The following is a 20,499-nucleotide window of genomic DNA, read 5'->3' on the forward strand; positions in this document are numbered from 1 at the left end:
TTTTTCATGTATGTTATTATATAAATATGTACATCGGGGTATAAGGTGTCACAGAACCAACAACAAGCGAAAAGGATGTCTTGCTTTTGACGAAGCTGATTGTAAAATCAAGTGGGGTCATCACTAGTGTGAAAATCTGGATTGGACGTGAATCTAAGATATTTTTAAAAACAAATAATTTTCTCAAAGGTGTGTTTGTTTAAACTTATTTTTTTAAAAATATTTCTTTAATAAAATAAGTAATTTTTTATTTTTTTAAAAGCAAATCTATGGGTAAATTTATTTAAATTTATTTGTTAAAAGAATATTTTTTAAAATCAAATTAACAGTTTTCCATATGTTTGTTTGATATGCTTTTACGTAAAAGTTTTTTTTAAAAACAAATTTATCTTCTATTTTTTTTTTAAATTTAAACAAAAGGGTAAATTAGGGAAACTGACATTGGGTGTGGTGGAGGGAAGGGTTTTTATTTCTTTCCCCGTCTCTCGCAGCGTCTCTCTTTCTCATTCTCTTCTCTTTGGCGCTGCGCAGAAGAGAGAGAACGAACGAACGAACGAGCATAACACCCTTTAATAATCTGTGGCAGTGAGTAGTGATATGCAGCAAGGTGATCCAACGGTCCTAAGCTTGAGGCCTGGTGGTGGTCGTGGCGGCGGAAGCAGGCTTTTCGGTCACTCCTCCTCCTCTCTCTCCGCCGATCTCCCTCTCTGCCGCCCTCATGCCTATTTCTCTCTCAAGGTCAGATCTCGATTTGTTTAAGCACGTTTTATTTGGATCTCGTTACCCATGATTATCTTGTTTGATGGATAGGGTTATTATTATAGGAATGGAATGGGAGTTGAGAGTTTGAAACTTGGAATGTCCTGATTCTTGGTGGGGGCACTTGGTTATGTGTTCTTGCTGTAATATGGACAGAAAGCAACAGCATGTGGGCTGTAGGTGTGCTTCGTTGAGTTTTAGATTGCCCATAAAGGACCCACACACATTCCTGCTCGTTTGCCTTTCCAACTAGGGTTTCGTTTTAGAGGGGGTTGCCTTGCCTCTGATGCTGGGAGAAATGCTTAGCTCACATTTAATGTCCGGTGCAACAGAATCCTATAGCATATCACCAAGCCAAACACCGGCATCTCGGGCATTGCAAGCATTGCCTTTGCAATAAGGAAGTTTTCAGATTCTTTTTTACTATGGAGAGTCGGAGCTGCCTTTGGCTATGCGACATACTAAATGACTGTTGCGTTGTCAGTGTATTTGTTTCTAACGAATGGGTAGTTGAAAAGGGAAACGGTTGTCTTGGTCCAGTGTTAGTCGGCATGTTGGTTCATTGCCTTTGCATGCAATATGAAAGTTTTCAGATTCTGTTTTTTTTTTTTTAGTTTTCCACGTGTATCTTACTACGCTGAAACGCTGAAACAGTTTTTCCGGAGCTGCCTATGACTATGCGACGAACTAAATGATTCTGTTGCGTTGTCAGTATATTTGTTTCTAATGAATGAGTAGTTGAAAAGGGAAACATTTTGTCTTGGCCAAATGTTACTAGACATGGTGGTATATTATTGAGTTGTGTATGGTTCATGTATAACTATTTCTATCGCTATATTTTTGTAAAGGATTTTAGTGGAAAATAATTGTGATTTTTTCTGTGATGTCTATTGTTGCATACTATTGTATATGTCTACTTCATTTTTCTTGTTCTTTTGAGGTATTTATTGGTTGTGTGGTGATGGTTTAAGTAAGGACCTTTTGTAGATATTTGTATCTTATTGGTTCTTGTTTTATAGACCAGAGATTCACGGTTTGAGGGTCATGAGCGTGTGCGATATAGCAGAGATCAGCTTTTACAGCTTCAAGAGGTAACTGTTTGCTCTTGCAAATTTAGTTTTAATTCTCTAAACTGTTTCTGAAGAAGCAAAATTTTTTATTTTATTTATTATACAGTACATCCTTCTGCTGTGTTTTTTTTTTTTTGGTTGATTTTAAGCCTTATACTAATCACGTCTATCTCTGCTAAAATGTAGTCTAAATTTTCTAATTTTATTTTTCAAATAGATTTTTCCATGTGGTCCTCTTTTTAAATGATAGCAGTCTATTTTTCTTTTGGTGTGTGGGAGGAAGGGTGGGGTTATGGTCCATTAAAAGGCAATTTATGTTATTACCTAAGTCTCCGAATAATTTCTTCTTATTGTTTCATTCACTTATCTCTCCCTTTGCCCTCCTCCATACTAGAGGAATCTACTTCTGAAATAGCATAGTTCAGTACTCTTTTGTGACTTATGTAAAACATATAAATCAAGTATTTATGTTTTAACTGTTATCTGACTGTTGAAACTTTTCATTCACAGGCTGTTGAGGTCCCTGATGATATACTAAAGATTAAACAAGATATAGAAGCTGAAATTTTTGGTGAAAATCCAAGTTGGGGCCGTGCTGAAAGCAATGTAACTATCTTTCCTGCCTTCTAATTATATTTTAAATTTTTCTAAGAACCATGAATCCTCTTTCATCCCATTTGGTAATTTGGTTGGTTAAGTTGATATGGGTTGATTGATTTTTGGTGGAGAACATACTTTTTTGCGTCATGTGAAGAGAAGAATTCTCTATAATTAGAATATCATACTATTTGAATGATACATTTATTTTTTTGATTGTTGCAATTAAATATTATCCATTTTTTTAAATCTATTTGTAATCATTTTCACAACTAAAATGTTATATAATAATGTTTACTTTATCTTCTGCAGCTTCCTCATCAATTACAAAATCGGTATTCTGAGCCAGATAACCGTGATTGGCGTGGTCATTCTGGACAACTTCCTGCTAATTCAGATGAGAGGTCTTGGGAAAACCTCAGAGATAACAGGGAGTTTGGTAATAGACAGCAGGATGCTAGTCAGGTTAATCGTCATGACCAACTTAATTCCCAGTTTGCTAGAACACAAATCTCTTCTATGCAAGGGGTAAGCATGGAAAAAAATAAATACCAGTGTTTTACTTGACTTGTTATGAGTTTAGATTCAATGTTTGTTTGAAACTTGCTATCAGTAAACACCAAAGTGATACATCACTGCCGTAACTAAATTTTATTCCTCGCAGTAGAAGCTTCTAAATGTGTCGGTCATATGGTTGAGACCCATTGTGTTATCCTCAATGTTCTGAACATCCTTTTTGGCCCTTTGGAAACCTGTTTGATTAGGATTTGGTCATATGAGATTTTTCCAAAAGAGAGATCACCATATTACATTTATTGTTACTTGATACATGTTTATTATATACCCTAATGAACTTGTGACCATATGGTAGTCAAATTCGAGATGCTAATGACTCAGAAAGGGGTCACAAAATTGTAAAACGAGCAATCGTAACTTGAAACCAACATCTATAAAAATAATATATATGCATATACTCATTATGTATGAATCGAGATAATATAATTTGAGGAGTAAATTCTTATATATGCATCAAGATAGTATAAATAATAAATGGTTAATTACTATTTTTAATAGTTGTCGTTATCAATCCCGCTTTGGGTGAGGAGCATATATGAAGAGCAGTGTTATTAAATAGTGGCTATGGTGCCATGGTGGAATGGCATAGCAGATTTTTTGCCAACCGCCATTGGTAATTTGTGAAGAGAGGCTCACCATGGTGGCGCCATAAGGCACAATGGCATGTTTATATTGTAGAATTTCAGCCTTCTGTCATCCGCCATTGACACTGATGAGGAGTTTTTCATATAGTGATGCATTACTTCTCCATCATGTTCACTAAATTATTTCATAATAAATGGTTTGAGTTCATCTATTCTGTGATTATATACCGTCAAGCAAGCCATCAGAGGGCTGATCAAGGCAGAGCAAAAGGTCCGATCATGGCAGAGCAAGGTCTAGTTGTGGCTGAGCAATGTCTGGTGGCAGCAAAGGAGAGAAGTTGCAATGCTGAAGAAGAATAACGTATTGACGTTCACAAGTTCAAGGGGCATATTATATTATTTCTTTATTAGGTGTTAAGGGGCTGTGACTAATAAGTTTTACGGGTTGGGTCTTGTGGGGTTAAAGTTTTAGAAGCCCAAAACCAAACAAATAACCCTAATTTTAACCCATCTAAAGTGAATGTTCAAACAAGTATTGGATGCTGTTCCCATGAGTTTGTGATTCAGTTTGCTGTTTTTAACAATTCCACCAACAGATGATTCCACGTGTGGACGTGTGTGGAGCAGCACCACAAAATCAGACTCGCATGATTCTACGAGTCAGAATGCGATACTGACTACCATGCCTGTGACCAATAATTACATGATTTTTTTTTCTTTCTAGTTTTTATCTATGCCCAACCTGGCATGCTGCTATGCATCTTGATCAAATTGAACATGTGATGCATTCTTCACTGATAAACAGCTATTTTGGTGGGATTTTATCTAAGTAATTAAAATTTTCTTGCTTTTCTTGTGGTTTTGTAGTTTGTTGGTTATTAATGTAGCCTCATTTGCTTTTATCCATGTATCAATGGCCACTTTAACTTTATTATTGATTTGTTTACTATATTTATTTATTTGCACTTCGGAGTTTATAGGTTTATTTTGGTACCAAGAAGAACTAAGTTGTGCTCTCACTGCTCTGTAATTTGAGTAATTACAATTATCAGAGAATTTTATTTTATGCTGAACTGCTGTTAAAGAAAGGGAATTAGTTTTATTTAGTAGTTACATGTTTTCTGTATGTTATTCTTTTGAAGTCTGACCCATTCCTCCTTAGACTAGTAATTGATGATGACTAAGTTGTGCTGGCCTTGTTAGAATTTCTTGATTAATTGATTGAAAGTAATTGTCATATGCTCGTACAAGAAGTTTTGTTTAATATCATAATGTTTCATTGCTTATCCATTAGATTGAGATGATGAATTTGTATATTTATTTTAATCTATTGTCTACTTATTCAGGGAGGACCTACTCCTACGCTGGTCAAGGCCGAGGTTCCGTGGTCTGCTAGAAGGGGAAGTCTATCTGAAAAGGATCGCGTCATAAAAACTGTGAAAGGGTAATAGATTTTGGATGCTTGTGAATAACAGTTAGATATAAGGGACCTTTTAGCCATGCTATGTGGAAGGATTCTGGGTTGTCAACTTGTCATGTATGCTTGAATCTGAGCTTCTGTACTTGTACCTTAATTGTGTAGTAGGTGCCCTGGATTCTGGCAGGTAGTAAGAAGGCTTCAGCCATGCGCAGTTTGAGGATTATATCATATTGATTATTAAATATGGAAGTGAAAAAAAAGACTCTATTTTTGACAAAAGACTCTATTTCTGAAACTCTTTTTTAGCCTTTTTCACACGTTACAATGTTAAGGATCCTTGAGCTGTGTGGCTTCTGCTATTAATATAGAATTTGATGGCTCCTGCTATATATACACATAAAGAATTGGATGGTTCCTGCTATTTATATGCCATTGTCTAATTTTATGCAGAATACTGAATAAGTTGACTCCTGAAAAATTTGATATCCTGAAGGGTCAGTTAATCGATTCTGGCATTACATCAGCTGACATCTTAAAGGTTGTCACTCTTCAATTGCTGTTGTCAATCTATTTCTGTGCACATTCTTGTTCTAAATTGACTTGTTTTTCTTTGAGTGCAGGATGTCATTTCACTTATTTTTGATAAGGCTGTTCTAGAACCAACATTTTGCCCCATGTATGCTCAGCTCTGTTCTGATCTAAATGAAAAGTTGCCTCCATTCCCATCTGAAGACCCTGGTGGGAAAGAAATCACCTTTAAGAGAGTGCTCTTGAATAATTGCCAGGAGGCATTTGAAGGTGCTGAAAATCTGAGGGAGGAACTAAAAAGGATGACTGCCCCTGAGCAGGAGATGGAGCGTATGGACAAGGAAAGGCTGCTCAAGCTTCGTACCCTTGGAAATATCCGTTTAATTGGTGAGCTATTGAAGCAGAAGATGGTTCCTGAAAAGATTGTCCATCACATTGTTCAGGTTCTAAGGATTTAAGTTGTCTACTCTTACGTAAAATGTACATTTTGGTTTGAAAATATCCATTTACTAGTATGGTTACTTTGAGCAGGAGCTTTTAGGATCCCCAGACAGCATGTTTTGTCCAGTTGAGGAAAATGTTGAAGCCATATGTCAGTTTTTCAATACTATTGGCAAGCAGCTTGATGAAAGTCTTAAATCGCGGCGTATAAATGACGTTTACTTTAGCCGATTGAAAGAATTAAGCTCAAACCTACAACTTGTACCCCGACTTAGGTTCATGATTCGGGATGTTATAGAGTTGCGTGCTAGTAACTGGGTTCCTAGACGCGAAGAGGTAAATTTAAAATTGTTATATTCTGTGATTTGTTATGCTTAATTTTAAGTGCACTTGTTAACTTAATGCTGATTCATGTAGGTCAAAGCCAAAACCATTACTGAAATTCATTCAGAGGCAGAAAAAAATCTTGGATTGCGGCCAGGTGCAACTGCAAGTATGAGAAATCCCCGTGGTGGTGTTCAAGGAAATGCCAGCTCTGGGGGTTTTCCTATTGCCCGACCTGGTGCAGGGGGTTTGATGCCTGGAATGCCAGGGACCAGGAAGATGCCTGGGATGCCTGGATTTGATAATGGCAACTGGGAGATGCCTAAGACTAGATCTATGCCAAGAGGAGATTTGCCAGGTGTTCAAGCTGCTGGACAGAGCAACTCTGCTTTACTTTCCAAGTCCACGACCCTCAATTCAAAACTGCTACCTCAAGGTAGTGGTGGTATTATAAGTGGAAGAAATAGTGCCCTAGTACATGGAGGTGGTACAAACTTTGGTTTAGGACCTGAGGCAGCACCTCAACTCTCTTCACCTGCTAAAACAGCCACTCCTGTTCCTGTATCCTCTGAGAAGCCACAACATCCAGCTGCAAGATTGAATACTGATAATCTTCGCTGCAGAACTGTCTCTCTTCTAGAAGAATATTTCAGTGTTCAGCTTTTGGAAGAGGCATTACAGTGTGTGGAGGAATTAAAATCTCCTTCTTACCACCCTGAGGTTGTTAAGGAAGCCATTTCCCTTGCACTTGATAAAAGTCCACCATGTGTTGAACCTGTTGCCAATCTCATTGAGTATCTGTATATTAAGAAGATTCTTACCCCTATAGACATAGGGACTGGCTGTTTGTTATTTGGTTCTCTACTGGATGATATTGGTATAGATTTACCTAAAGCACCAAGTAATTTTGGTGAGATAATTGGAAAACTAATTTTGGCTGGGGGATTGGATTGTAAGCTGGTGAGAGAGATTCTCAAGAAGGTGGATGATGGCATGTTCCAGAGAGCAATATTTGACAGTGTGGTGGGGGCCATTAGATCTGCATCTGGGCAAGCCGTGTTGGATGCTCAAACATCTGATATTGAGGCCTGCCAGAGTATGCTCAAGTGAATCAAAATTTCTGTAACTGGACGAACCTGTCTTCCTTTGCTACCTTAAATTTCCATACCTTCATCCTCACTTTTTGAGTAAAAGCATTTTGTATTGATGTTATAAAGTGGAGATTCTAGTTTCAGCTATTTTTCTAAAGCTGTAAAATTTTATTTTTGATTTTTTGAGATCTTAGAGATGTTTTTTGAGGGAAAAGTCAAACCATAAAGCTATGGATTTTATTTTCTTGTTAGCTAATCAGGTGCCATGTTTCTCCGAAGGTGTCCCATTAGGGGTCCAATGTTTTTGTATTTCATTAGTCTCAATTTACTTATTTTTGTTGACATAGTAATTGTTTAACTTGTCAGTTCATAAATAACATTATCGTTATATGCTCATGCTCTTGTTCCCGTTTGAAGATTTATTTTGCCAGATTGTTCAGCTTGATCTTGCACTCTTCCTCGTACTCATGCGCATGCTTTTATCTGTATTGTTATGAATGGCCTGCCAAAAATGGAACTAGAATCGTCAGTTAGTGGTTTTTTATTCATAAAGGCCTACGACAAAATTATTACTGTACTCATTGTGCGTGTTACGCAAAATTACCTCGATATTTACTTATAATTTTTAGTCCCCTGGAATTGTGTTAGGGTGACTTTAATCAATGTTTAGTTGAAGCTCGAGTGTTGGCAAGAATATATATATATATATATATATATATATATATATATATATATATATATATATATATATATATATATATATATATATATATTTTTTTTTTTTTTTTTTAATTTTGGTTCTCTTGTAATTTTCTAACTCGAACCCATGACCATATACAATCATTGTATCACTTATTATATTTGGTATAAATAGGATAAAATTATTATAATTTTTAAGGGACTCTTAAAGTATCAAAACCAATAAGTCTTTATGTTGTTTTTGGTAAATAACAATTTTTAAATAAAATAAATTATTTTAGGATTAATAAATGTTTTTTTACACTTGATATTATTTGTTTGAAAAGTATTATTTTTTTGTTTTAACCTTCTGGTTCATCTGGAGAAAGAGACCTTGGACAATCTAGTGTTTGGTCGGGAGGTAAATAAAGTCTTTTTAGGAATTATTTTTGCCAAGATTCGAACTTTAGTATTATTCGAACAATTCAACCTTAACTTAAATATATTAATCACTTGTGTCCAATTACTTGGTTAAAAAAATATTTTAATCTTTCAGCAAATACTATGATAGAGATCCAACAAGCATCTTTTTTGAAGATATATTAGGATTTTTAGCATTTATTATCCTTGAAGATATCAGAAGATATTTGAGGATATCAGAAGATGTTGAAGATTTGTTTCTTTTATTAGGATATTTTCTTATGTTCAGTTTAGATAAGATTAAAATTTATTTAGGATTTGTTTTTGTTACTTTTTTTTCCTACTTCCCTATAAACAGGAAACCATGTAATGGAAAACAAGAAGAAGAATAAGTTGAATATTAATGAATTATGTGTTTTCTCCATTGCGAGAGCTTCCTTTCACAAGTTCTTTTAGTCCAATTAAGGGATTCTTCCTCTTAGGTCTTTCTTCTCTTCTTGGATGCCTTCCTTGATCACTATCAATTCTTCTTGTAATTTTGGTTGTACATCTAACCATGCAAATTCTTTTGTTTTGATGCCCAAGGAAGAGTTGAACATAAAAAATGAATGGGCAAAACAATTTGGAGAAGAGATGGATACATATGAGGAACAAGGCAACCATTGGGGGAAGAAATATTTGACTCACCATCTCTAGACCTTATGCTTTAGTTTACATGCAACATGTATTAAATCTTGATTTGCATGATGCATATGATTTGGATGATCTTTTTTTTTTGGCAAAGGTGCAAAGTCCTTGAGACTTGAGAATAACACACAACATTTAGACTTGTATGATCCTAACAAAACCTTTTCTATGTGTGTTATTGTTTATGGAGAAATTGGGAATGGTGAGTTCTATAATGTTGGAATAAGGGATGTAACAATTCAAGAAAAGCTAAGTTGACCAACATTGACTTATCTTCCATATGGCAAAGGGCATGTGATAATGATATTTGATCCTAGAGATTGGGTTAGGATTCATGTGATGGATTTGATTCAAGGATGAATCCTTTCAAAGGGGGAGGGAATGAGAGATCCAACAAACATCATTTTTGAAGATATATTAGGATTTTTTGCATTTATTATCCTTCAAGAGATTAGAAGATATTTGAGGATATAAGATATTTGAAGATGTTGAAGATATCAACACATATTTATCATTTATTATTTAAAATTAATATGATTAATTCTACTCTTTTCTTGAACCCTATAGGAGAAAGATCAGGAGTTGAAATCCTATCAACTCACATAAACCCTTGATAACCCTAATCAAGGTTAGAAACTAAAAAGAAATCGAAACAGGATTGAATACACCTTAATGTATAGATTACAATACCTTCAAGCCTTTCTTTCCTTGCTCAAACCATGATGAAGAATGAATGAATCTTGACCATCATGAATTTCTCGTTGAAATGCATAGTGATTCCCTTAGATGACTCTTAGAAAGTATTTTCAAAAGATAAGATCTAATCTAGAGTCACTTATGATAATGAACAAGTGAGGGTGTATATAGTTTTAACAAATAAAATAGATTTAATCGAGATTAACAAATGGGATAACTGATTAATTTGTTCAAATCTCTCTTTATTCTACATTTCCATAAATGTGGTAATTGATTACAAAATGTGCTAATCGATTATCTCGTTTCACAGAGAGCTTCTCAAGCTTTTATGGTTTTTGGAATAATCAATTATCAAAATGTGGTAATCGATTATTTCAAAACACAGAGCTCCTAATTTTCCATATGCAATCTAATCGATTACTATATGTGGTAATCGATTATTTCAAGCTATAGAGACTTTCTTCTTTTGAAACTGGCTTGGGTAATCGATTACAATTCTTGGTAATCATTTAATTCATTATAACTTGCCAATATTTGAAGAGAAGTAAGTTATGTTGCTTGTTCCAACACTTTGTAATTGATTACTCAAACTTGGTAATCTATTACACAATGTTGAACTTGTTGCTTCTTAGAAACTTTGAGATCAATACATATATCTTGTCATGTTTGATAATATTCTCAGGTTTAATAACCACTATGTAATAGCCCAGATTCTAGATCAAAACATTGCTTAGAAAACTCTAGTTAATTCTTTTTGTTCTTGAAATACATGTCAGTTAATACCTTTTTCAAAACTTGAGTAATATTTTTTTTTTGAAAACATATGTGGATAAACTTCATTGTAAAACTCATGTAAATAAATCCCATTAAAACATATAAAAGCACTTTAACATCATTTCTTGAAAGTTAGTAAAATTAAAACTTTTCCATAACAAGTTTACAATAATTGCGGGATTCGAAAAGATATGAACCTTGCAACAAAATAATTAAATACAAGGGTGAAATAACCTAGTTTTATACATAATAATAAAAGTACCATAGTACCGTGCCACGGGAAAATAAAATGTAATTACAACCCATAAATTTATGAAAGTAAGTGTAACATGTAAATTTGTAACAAATATGACTATCTAAGCCTAGGTACATCCAACTCTAAAACGGATACTTCCAAAAGAAAACCTAGATCTTAGAGCATACATTTGCCTGACCCAAGGTACCAAATTGCATCTAAGATAGATCCTCGGAAGGATCATCCTCATCCTCCTTAGATAAAGGCTCTAACTGCCATGACATCTATCTGTACTCCTCTATCTCTGCAGGCATGGGACAATCATGGTCTCCTCTAACATCGGTACTTGAAAGTTATTGGTTGTATGGGTGAGTCCTTCGCTTCTCAAATGCCACAAACACACACAAAGCATACAACTTATATATCCATGGCGTATGATTTTTCTTGGCAAACAACACTCTCGATGCCCTAGAACACATAACTATCACACTTGACATAAATGACTATAGTACTTAACACCACCGACTATCACTCTTGACACAATCAAATACTACACTTTGTATCATTGATAATCACACTGGACACAATTGACTATCACACTCGACACCTAATAAGGCCCAATTGTAATGACCCACCTCGTCGCTACGATATCACTACTCTAGAATGAAAAATTTTATTTTTAAGTGAAAGTTTTATTAATTTGATTATGAAAATGGTGGTAAATTTTTCGTGATATACATTCACCAAATAATGCATAAATACGTATATGTATACATATATTAAACCACTATACATCATTCACATGTCAAGGTATAATTCAATTTTTACATGTATTTAAACTTGGAATTTACATGCCCAATCAAAATATTAAGGAACCAACTAAGGAAGAGTTTGATAACAAAACACAACTCTCCCAAAAGAAACTCCAATGTTATCATGTCGGCTTGGAAGCTCCAACAAAAGACCTCCCTCCAAAGACACCTACTACTGCTCATCTACTCCCACGAACAAAAGTTCGAGATCATCATAGGCACCAACTACATGGTACAAAATGCAAGGGTGAGTTTATTGTAAAAGATTAATGAATATCAAACGACAATGATTAGAAAGAAAACAATAACAAATCATAATCATTCTCAATAATCTATCAATTCAACATACACTTGACAAATTAGTCATCAACTTTTCAACAATTCAAATCAATTATGCTTGGAATGATGCGTGCACCTGACTCAACTCTAAAATGCAATGTGGTACCATTCAAAAGAAAATAGCCTAAGCATGTTCTCATGACACTCTAAGTTAGGAGAACTTGATAGCATTTGTCGAGGTCACCCAATCATGCACAAACCGCTCCTCCCCATGTTGATCAACATGAGTGTCATGGAAGTTTCAAACTGAGTGAAATACACCCAAGTACCAAGATTTTTCCTCGTGAAGAACCACATGTACTTACTCACAAGTTTATACTATTTCCACACAATTATACAGTATGAAACATGGGCTCCAACAATACACTGACCTTGGATAGTTAAAATTTTTAAACAATCCTCTTCCCTCTCTATGGATGCTTATAATTTTTAAGCCAATCCCCTCCCCCCTCTAGAGATATTCAGATAGGGTCACTACACCCCTATGTACATACACAACATACATTCATCTCGATACCATCATCAACATCAACATCATCTCATCTCAATGTCATCAACATCACAAGCAATCACATTCCACATAAATACATATAAACTCATGCTTGGGATTCACATTCCCTAGGTCTTCAAACAACATAAATCACATATAATAATAATTCGTAATATAACGAGACTAATATTTTACGGAAAATTCTAAATTAAAGAGAAGGACTATAGTGTACAAAGCCAACTCTTAAGCCCATTTTAAAATTAATAAAAGAAGTAATAAAGAGGACATATATAAAATTTTGGGTAGAGTCTCTCTGTAAGGACCGACATCATCTCTACGATATCATTACTCTAAAACGCGTAAATTTCAATTTTAAGTGAAAACTCCGTTATTTTGTTTATGAAAAACTAGAGTAAATTTTTTGCAATACACATTCACCAAACAACACACAAATACTTGATTATATATATATATATTAACCCAGTATACATCATTCACTTGATGAAAAATAAATTAGTTCATACATATATTTAAATCTGTGATTTACATTCCAGAGTCACAAAAGAATTATGGATCCAACTATAGAAGAGTTGATAAACAAAACAAAACTCTCTCCCAAAATAATCCAACCTCATCATGTCGGCTTGGCGGCTCCAACAAAAAGAATTTGCCTCCACATAATCTACTGTTGTCCATCTGCTCCCACGAATGAAGGTTCGTGATCATCACAAGTACCAACCACATGGTACAAAATTGCAAGAGTGAGTTTATTATAAAAGAAACCAACAATTATCAAATGACCATAATTAGCAAGAGAAAAATAACAAGTACCATGTTCATACACAATTATCAATCAATTTAACATACACTTAACAACTATTCATCAACTATTCCACAATCCCAATAAATCATGCTTAGTATGATGCATGCACCTGACCTCAAGTCTCAAATGCAATGTGGTACCATTCGCAAGGAAATAACTTGAGCGTGTCCATGCGACACTCACACTCAGGAAAACTAGGCAACAAGTGTTGAGGTCACCCTGTCGTGCATTGATAACTCCCCCCCATGGTGATCAACTAGAGTCAAGGGAGTTCCAAACCGAGTGACATGCCCCGAGTATAAGTATTTTCTCTCATGGAAAACTACAAGTACTTACTGACAAAGTTTATACTATTTCAATGCAGTATGAAGTATGACACATGGGAACCATTAATGCACTGGCCGTGGATAATTAAAGATTCTAAGCCACCCTTTCACTCCAGACCGTATGAAGTATGACACATGGGCATCGTCAATGCACTGACCGTGGATAATTAAAGTTTATACTATTTTCCCTCATGTTTATACATTCCCATAATTGGGTTCCCTGACCCCAATTATGGTATCAAAACCATAAATTATAATAAACTCCCCTCAGCTATCGTGAGCTCTCCGTCAACTTCTCTTTGCGTTGCTTAGAGACCTCACCTTTTGTTAGTCTAATCGCAAGGCTCTATATACCAAATCAAGGGCAATTTAGTATAGATTTCAAAAACAAAGTTAATATCAACATTTGGAGTCAAATACCCATATCAAAATAAAAGGGGCTAAGGGGTGTTCCGGGTTCTACTACAAAGAGACATCATTTTGAAATTTGGATCACGCCAATGTGGTCGGGGTTCAGCGAAGGTCACAAAAACAACATCAATTTTATAAAAAGATAACTTTTACTACGTCTCTTCAAGGGTTTTTCAAAGGAAGTATAAAAAAAATCCTATTATGGTACCCAAAACACAAGAGACACTAAGAGAAACTCAAACTAACTAGGAGAAAGGCATAGAAGTCAAAATTACCTCAAAGAACTATGAAAGAAAGGATGGAGAGCTTGTTCTCTACCGAATCCTTGAGGTGAATTTTGAGGATTTCACTCCTATTAAAGCGTTCTTCTTCATGCGATGGTCTGGCAACAAGCAACAATGGCTTGTGGTGGCCACCGGTGGTTGTCGATGGTGGAGGAGAAGGGGTTAGGGTTTCTGGGTGGAAGTTTTAGATAGAGAAAGCTAAAAATGCAAAATGTTGCGCTATTGGACCTATTTATAATTTGCAGATCTCGCTTAGTGAGCTCGTCTCGCTAAGCAAAAATCCACTTTTGGCACTGAGTGTGGCCTCTCGCGCTGAGCGAGTTACTTCCTCAAATTGGGATTACATTTAGCACGCCTGTCTTGCTAAGTGAATTTCGCTCTCGGGTTGGAAATTGCACTTGGCGTGCCTGTCTCACTAAGTGAGCTGTCCAAAAATGTTACCTGGAAAATCCCAACAGTTAAAACATGCAGACAAGAGTCACGAAACCTACAATTCAAGTTTGAAGATGATGCAATGGTTAACCAATTCGGAATCGTGGTTTTACTGGAACATTTTTGGGTAAACATTGAAATCTCACAATCTCAACATAGTTCAATCAAACTCTATATAACCTAGCATCCACATCAAGCAATCACACATAGCTAATACACACAACACCTCAACTCATCCAAATCAATCAAATAATCAAATAACACAAGAATTACATTAAACATCAATTTTAAGTTATTGAAATTTTAGGGTGTTACATCCTCTATAATTAAGATTTATCCCAAAAATTCCAATCAATACAACAACATCATTCATAGTTATATTCATCAATAACAAATATATCGCATTCCATTAGTTCAAAACACAGTTTCTCCTTGAAAACCAACATGCAAAGGGACAAACATACAACCCTAAAATTGGGTCCCCTAAGCCCAACTGTGGCATCAAAAACTATAAACAAGCCATAAACTCCCCTCACCTACCCATATCTCCTTGTTAGCTCTTCACAACGTTGTTTTGAGATATCTTAGGTTTACGTCCATTGGTCCAAACGTAGAGCTCTATATACCAAATCATAGACAATTCGGTATAGATTTCAAAGACGTGATCAATTTTAACATTTGGGGTCAAATGCCCATTCAATTTTGAAAGGGGTTAAAATGGTGTTTTTGGGGTCCACATTAAAGAGACGCCATTTTGAAATTTTGATCATGCCAATGTGATAAGGGTTTAGCAAAGGTCATAAAAACAAAATCAATTTTATAAAAAGACAACTTTTACAACGTCTCATTTTCAAGGGTTTTTCAAAGGAAACGTAAAAACTTCTAATAACTTTAACCAAATCACAAGAGATACAATGATAGGCTCAATCTAACTGGGAGAAGACATAGAAATCACGATTACCTCGTAGAAAATTGTGTTTTTCTCGCTGTTGGGCGTATTTGTAATCAGCAAGACTCGCCCAGGAGAAAATTTTCTCGCCTGGGTGAGCTGACACAGCTTAAACTCACAGAAGGTTACCGCTAAGCGAGACATTCGCGCTAAGAGCAATTTATCCTCTGGTTGGAATTGCGCTTAGTGAGCTAGAGTCGCTAAGCGAATTATTTCCTCTAGACGGAATTGCACTTAGCGAGCTGGTGTCGCTAATTGAGCTATTAAGAAAATATCCTAGGTGTGTCAATTCAGCTCTTTGTGGCTTCCTCCTTTCTTGCCTTTGATGAGTAGTCCATCCTTGATTCTCTTGGCCATCTCTTATTGTAGAAGCTTGGCTTTGGACCTTGTCATTGAACCCTTCAACTCATAAAATGCCTCTAGGTTCTTATGCTCTTTGGATAGCCCTCTATCACTAACATCCACACCAAGTAGTTGCACAAGGATAATTCATACAACACTTCAACTAATCCAAATTAATCAAGTAATTAAATAATACAAGAAATACATCAAACATATGTTTTCAGTTATCCAAATTTCAGGGCATTACACCAACAAAGCCACCAAGTCTCCCAGGTGTTGATGGTCTTAGACAACTCCATGGATGATAGTTGAGTGATTGCCACATATGGGTACAATGTATACTGATCCCCAAGCTCCCAACTCCAAAAAGTATAATCTTGTAGCCCATCAAGAGTAGCAAAGTGAGGCTTGTGAGTTCCTCGTGCCAAATGAGTGCACCAAATGCTGGTTAGTCACCACTCACTAATTCCTCTAGGTTCTTCGAACCTCTCTGCCCACTATACCCTAGTGTATCCTATGAATCATCCATTTCTCAATGTAAACCTCACCATCTCTCAGATGGAACATAACCCACATACCTCACCATCTCACAAATGGACCATAATCATATACCTCACCATCTCAGACAGAATCTAACCATAACCATAACATCTCACAGATGAATCCTAATAAAAAAACACATCATCTCACATATGATATAGAACTAGTGGTTTTTACTCTTTCTTCAATCTTCTTGCATCTTTGCGTGCGTAGCCCTCATGCCGCATACATCAACAAATGCGTAGAAACAAACAAACAAGAAAGAGAGACAACACTTAGGCCTACGTACTGCTCTCAGGGAACTAATGGTGGCCCTTTAAGCGATAAAACCACTTGTCACACAAAACAATTAGACAACATAACAATTGTAATCATTGCCATCTAACACACAACAAACAATTTGCGAAGGGTTAGACACCCTCGTACCCAAACCTCAACACATAAAGATAAAAATAACAATATATAGTTATATGACAGAATATAAATTCGCACGCTACAGATATAATATGACAGATTTCACACTCTGTCGGTCTTATCATTCAACAACAACAATAATAAATATACATGGATGCATCTCAATAATTCTATCAGTAGAGAATCATCACAATTCCAGAACATATGTTAGTCATTAGATCTTGCTATTTATCTCCACAATATAATAGAAAATAAATCAATAGTTCCAGAAAATAAATAATTCTAAGCTCTTTTAAATTTTGAAAAGCGGAGAGAATCGTTAAGGCATTGGACCTTGAAATGATCTTTTAAATTTTGAAAAGCGGAGAGAATCGTTAAGGCTTTGGACCTTGAAACAATCTCAAGTGATATTTGATAAAAAGAAGTTTATTAAAAATCTCAAGTTAGTTACACAGAACAAGAAAAGACATAGGGAATGATTGCAGTCACGATTCGGCGGCGCCTCGGCTTCATTTCCTCTTCTTTGTCTTTTCTCTCAATTCCCTCACCTTCTGAACCTTTGAACCTCTCCTCAGCCTCCTAGCACGCCTATTTATAGGAAAATGGGCAATTGGGGCAATGGCAGCTCGCCCAAGCGAGCTGATGCTTGCTCTTGAAGTAACTGGCTCGCCTCGGCGAGCTGCAGCTCATCCAGGCGAGCTGGTTACTTCACCCTGAAGTCTTTTGGGGGCCCAAGCGAGCTAGAGGCTAGCCTGGGCGAGCTAGGGTCCAGGAAACTCAATAAAAAGACCCTTTTGCCCCTCCTTTTTGGTATCTTTCACATCCTAATTGAAACACTGAATGGTTCCTTGCTTTGCACTATAACTGGTGTTTAACACTGTAAGTCGACTAGCAAGGATCAAAAGATCAACGAACGATAATCCCTGAATGAAATTAAGATATGACAGTTGCCCCTCTTTACTTACCTTTTATTGGAAATAAAGGGGAAGTAAAGATAATGACACTAATTTTGTTTGAGCGATCTTGCTATTCGACTAGGCAACTGGTGAAAACCAAGGAAGTGAAACCGAAAAAGCATGAGGACATTGAAGTTTTATGAAACATAAAACGGAGGACATTGAAGTCCTGTAGAGCGGAATACATTTGAAGTTCTTTTTTTTCGAAGCATAGGAACAGAGGAGGTTGAGTCCTAAGAAGCACAAAGACAAGGACATTGAGTCCTATAAATGTAAAAGACAAAAGACATTGAAGTCTTTGAAATGTAAATGACAATGGACTTTGAGTCCTATGAAGGCATAAAGACAGAGGACTTTGAGTCCCATGAAAGATAAAGGTGAGGACTTTGAGTCCTGTGAAAGATAAAAGCAAGGACTTTGAGTCCTATGAAAGATAAAAGTGAGGACTTTGCGTCCTGTGAAAGATAAAAGAGAGGACTTTGAGTCCTATGAAAGATAAAAGCGAGGACTTTGAGTTTTGTGAAAGATAAAAGCGAGGACTTTGAGTCCTATGAAAGATAAAAACGAGGACTTTGAGTCCTATGAAAGATAAAGGCAAGGACTTTGAGTCCTGTGAAAGATAAAAGTGAGGACTTTGAGTCTTGTGAAAGATAAAAGCAAGGACTTTGAGTCCTAAAAGATAGAAGTGAGGACTTGGAGTCCCATGAAAGATAAAGGCGAGGACTTTGTGTCTTGTGAAAGATAAAAGCGAGGACTTTGAGTCCTAAAAGATAGAAGTGAGGACTTGGAGTCCCATGAAAGATAAAGGCGAGGACTTTGTGTCTTGTGAAAGATAAAAGCGAGGACTTTGAGTCCTGAAAGATAAAAGTGAGGACTTTGAGTTCCATGAAAGATAAAAGCGAGGACTTTGAGTCCTATTGATGCAATCCTCCATAGGAAGGGACCAGTTACCAAATCCATGAGCAATAGGCTCTAAGAGGATTGGGCTAGAGCTGTTGAAGAAGGCCCGAGGGTTCTCATGAACCTTAGGGTAGATTTTTGAGCCCATGGGCCAAGGTTGGGTCCACTTATCTTTGTACATATTAGATTAGGATTTCATAATTTTTTTGTCTTTGTATTTAGGGCTCCATAATGTAGGTAGGATACCCTAAAAATATAGGATTTTTTAGCCCTTGTATTTTAGGGCACCTAGACTAGTTTTTGCATTAGGGGTAGTTTTCTAATTTCACATGCACTAAGTGAATATTTGATGTGTGTGTTGGGAAATAAATTTAATTGAATTGGTAGAAGCCCAATCCAATTAAATTTTAGAGGGGCAGGTGAGCATTTGCTTACTACACCCCATTGCCACATCATATAGTCACACGTTGTGCATGTCCTTCATGCTTTACATGCCTCATGACACCTAAGCACACTTAGTGGAGAATCTTGGAATTGATCTTGGATTAGTGGGCTGAACCATAACTGAAATTCACTAATCATAATTAGTGAAATTTTGGCTCCACAAATTCAATTTCGAATTCAAGTGAAATTTGAATTGAAATTCAAATTTCCCTCCAATTTTGTATGACACTTAGGCTATAAATAGAGGTCATGTGTGTGCATTTTTTCAACTTTGGTCATTTTGAGAATTAAACTTCAAAGTTCAGACTTCTTTAAAGGCACTAAATTTTGTGCTCTTCTCTTTCTCTCCCTTCATTCATCTTCTTCTACCTTCAAGCTCTTATCCATGGCTTCCTATGGTGGTGAGCTTCTTCTAGACTCATTTTCTACTTGAAGTGGCGTCTCCATTAATCTTTCTCCTTCTCCATTCTGCTGCAATCATACCTCAAGAAGCAAAGGAATCCATTGATGAAGAGGATCCAAGGCCTACAAGCTCCACATGGAGCTACAACACTTATGAAACAAGCCAATAGGTACTAGTACCAAAGGGCTTAACCTTATGAGAAAGCAAGAGGTTGACTCTTTGAGAGGGCCTCTTATCCTAAACTCAAAAGATAGGACATTAGATTTGGGAATTGGGTATATAAAGAGAAATCTATGCACTTATAACCTACCATGATTTTTGGGATGCAGATGCATGCAACCTTCATCTTGAAATGCAGTAAAATGTAAAAGGTTTTGAATCATGAAAATTGTGTAATGCTCATGACATTCTTTCATATTTTTGTGATTTTGATTTGATTTTTTTGCTTTTTTTTTCTTTTTGTGGAAAACATAGATTGACTGTCTCTTTCTGAAAGACGTGATAACTCATGAGACCTCATCCTATCTTTTTGCAAATCTTTTTGGGGACTCCCTCAAAGTGTATGTTTTGTTTGATTTAGTCACTTGACAATTTTGGAGTGACGACAATGGAGCCGTTTGAAATTTAATCAATCAACCGAAATATTGATCCTAGGGTTTGCCCCTTTCTTTTTTGTTTAAAACCTTCTATTATTTTGCACAACAAGGAAACATAAGGCTTTGGGATCAATCGTGCGCCCCATTGAAGGATGGCA

General features: G+C 36.0%; 1 protein-coding gene and 1 non-coding gene across 3 annotated transcripts; both read left to right on the forward strand.

The window, feature by feature from the left end:
- The first annotated feature begins 457 nt into the window (after positions 1–457).
- LOC100800438 (eukaryotic translation initiation factor) lies at positions 458–7,784 on the forward strand. 2 transcript variants are annotated; one of them, XM_003522880.5, is made up of 9 exons: positions 458–738; positions 1,779–1,850; positions 2,340–2,435; positions 2,739–2,954; positions 4,933–5,030; positions 5,457–5,544; positions 5,627–5,977; positions 6,066–6,311; positions 6,393–7,784. In XM_003522880.5, the coding sequence occupies exons 1-9, from the start codon at positions 598–600 to the stop codon at positions 7,407–7,409; spliced, it is 2,325 nt and encodes a 774-aa protein (XP_003522928.1). In that variant the 5' UTR covers positions 458–597; the 3' UTR covers positions 7,410–7,784. The 2 variants fall into 2 exon arrangements, with proteins under 2 accessions (XP_003522928.1, XP_014630176.1); XM_014774690.3 differs by having other exon boundaries at positions 1,784–1,850.
- LOC113001556 (small nucleolar RNA snoR103) lies at positions 883–988 on the forward strand. The gene has a single exon (XR_003266950.1). It is a non-coding gene; the product is annotated as a small nucleolar RNA snoR103 (small nucleolar RNA).
- Positions 7,785–20,499: the final 12,715 nt, after the last annotated feature.

Source organism: Glycine max, chromosome 4 (assembly GCF_000004515.6).
Source record: "Glycine max cultivar Williams 82 chromosome 4, Glycine_max_v4.0, whole genome shotgun sequence".
NCBI lineage: Eukaryota > Viridiplantae > Streptophyta > Magnoliopsida > Fabales > Fabaceae > Glycine > Glycine max.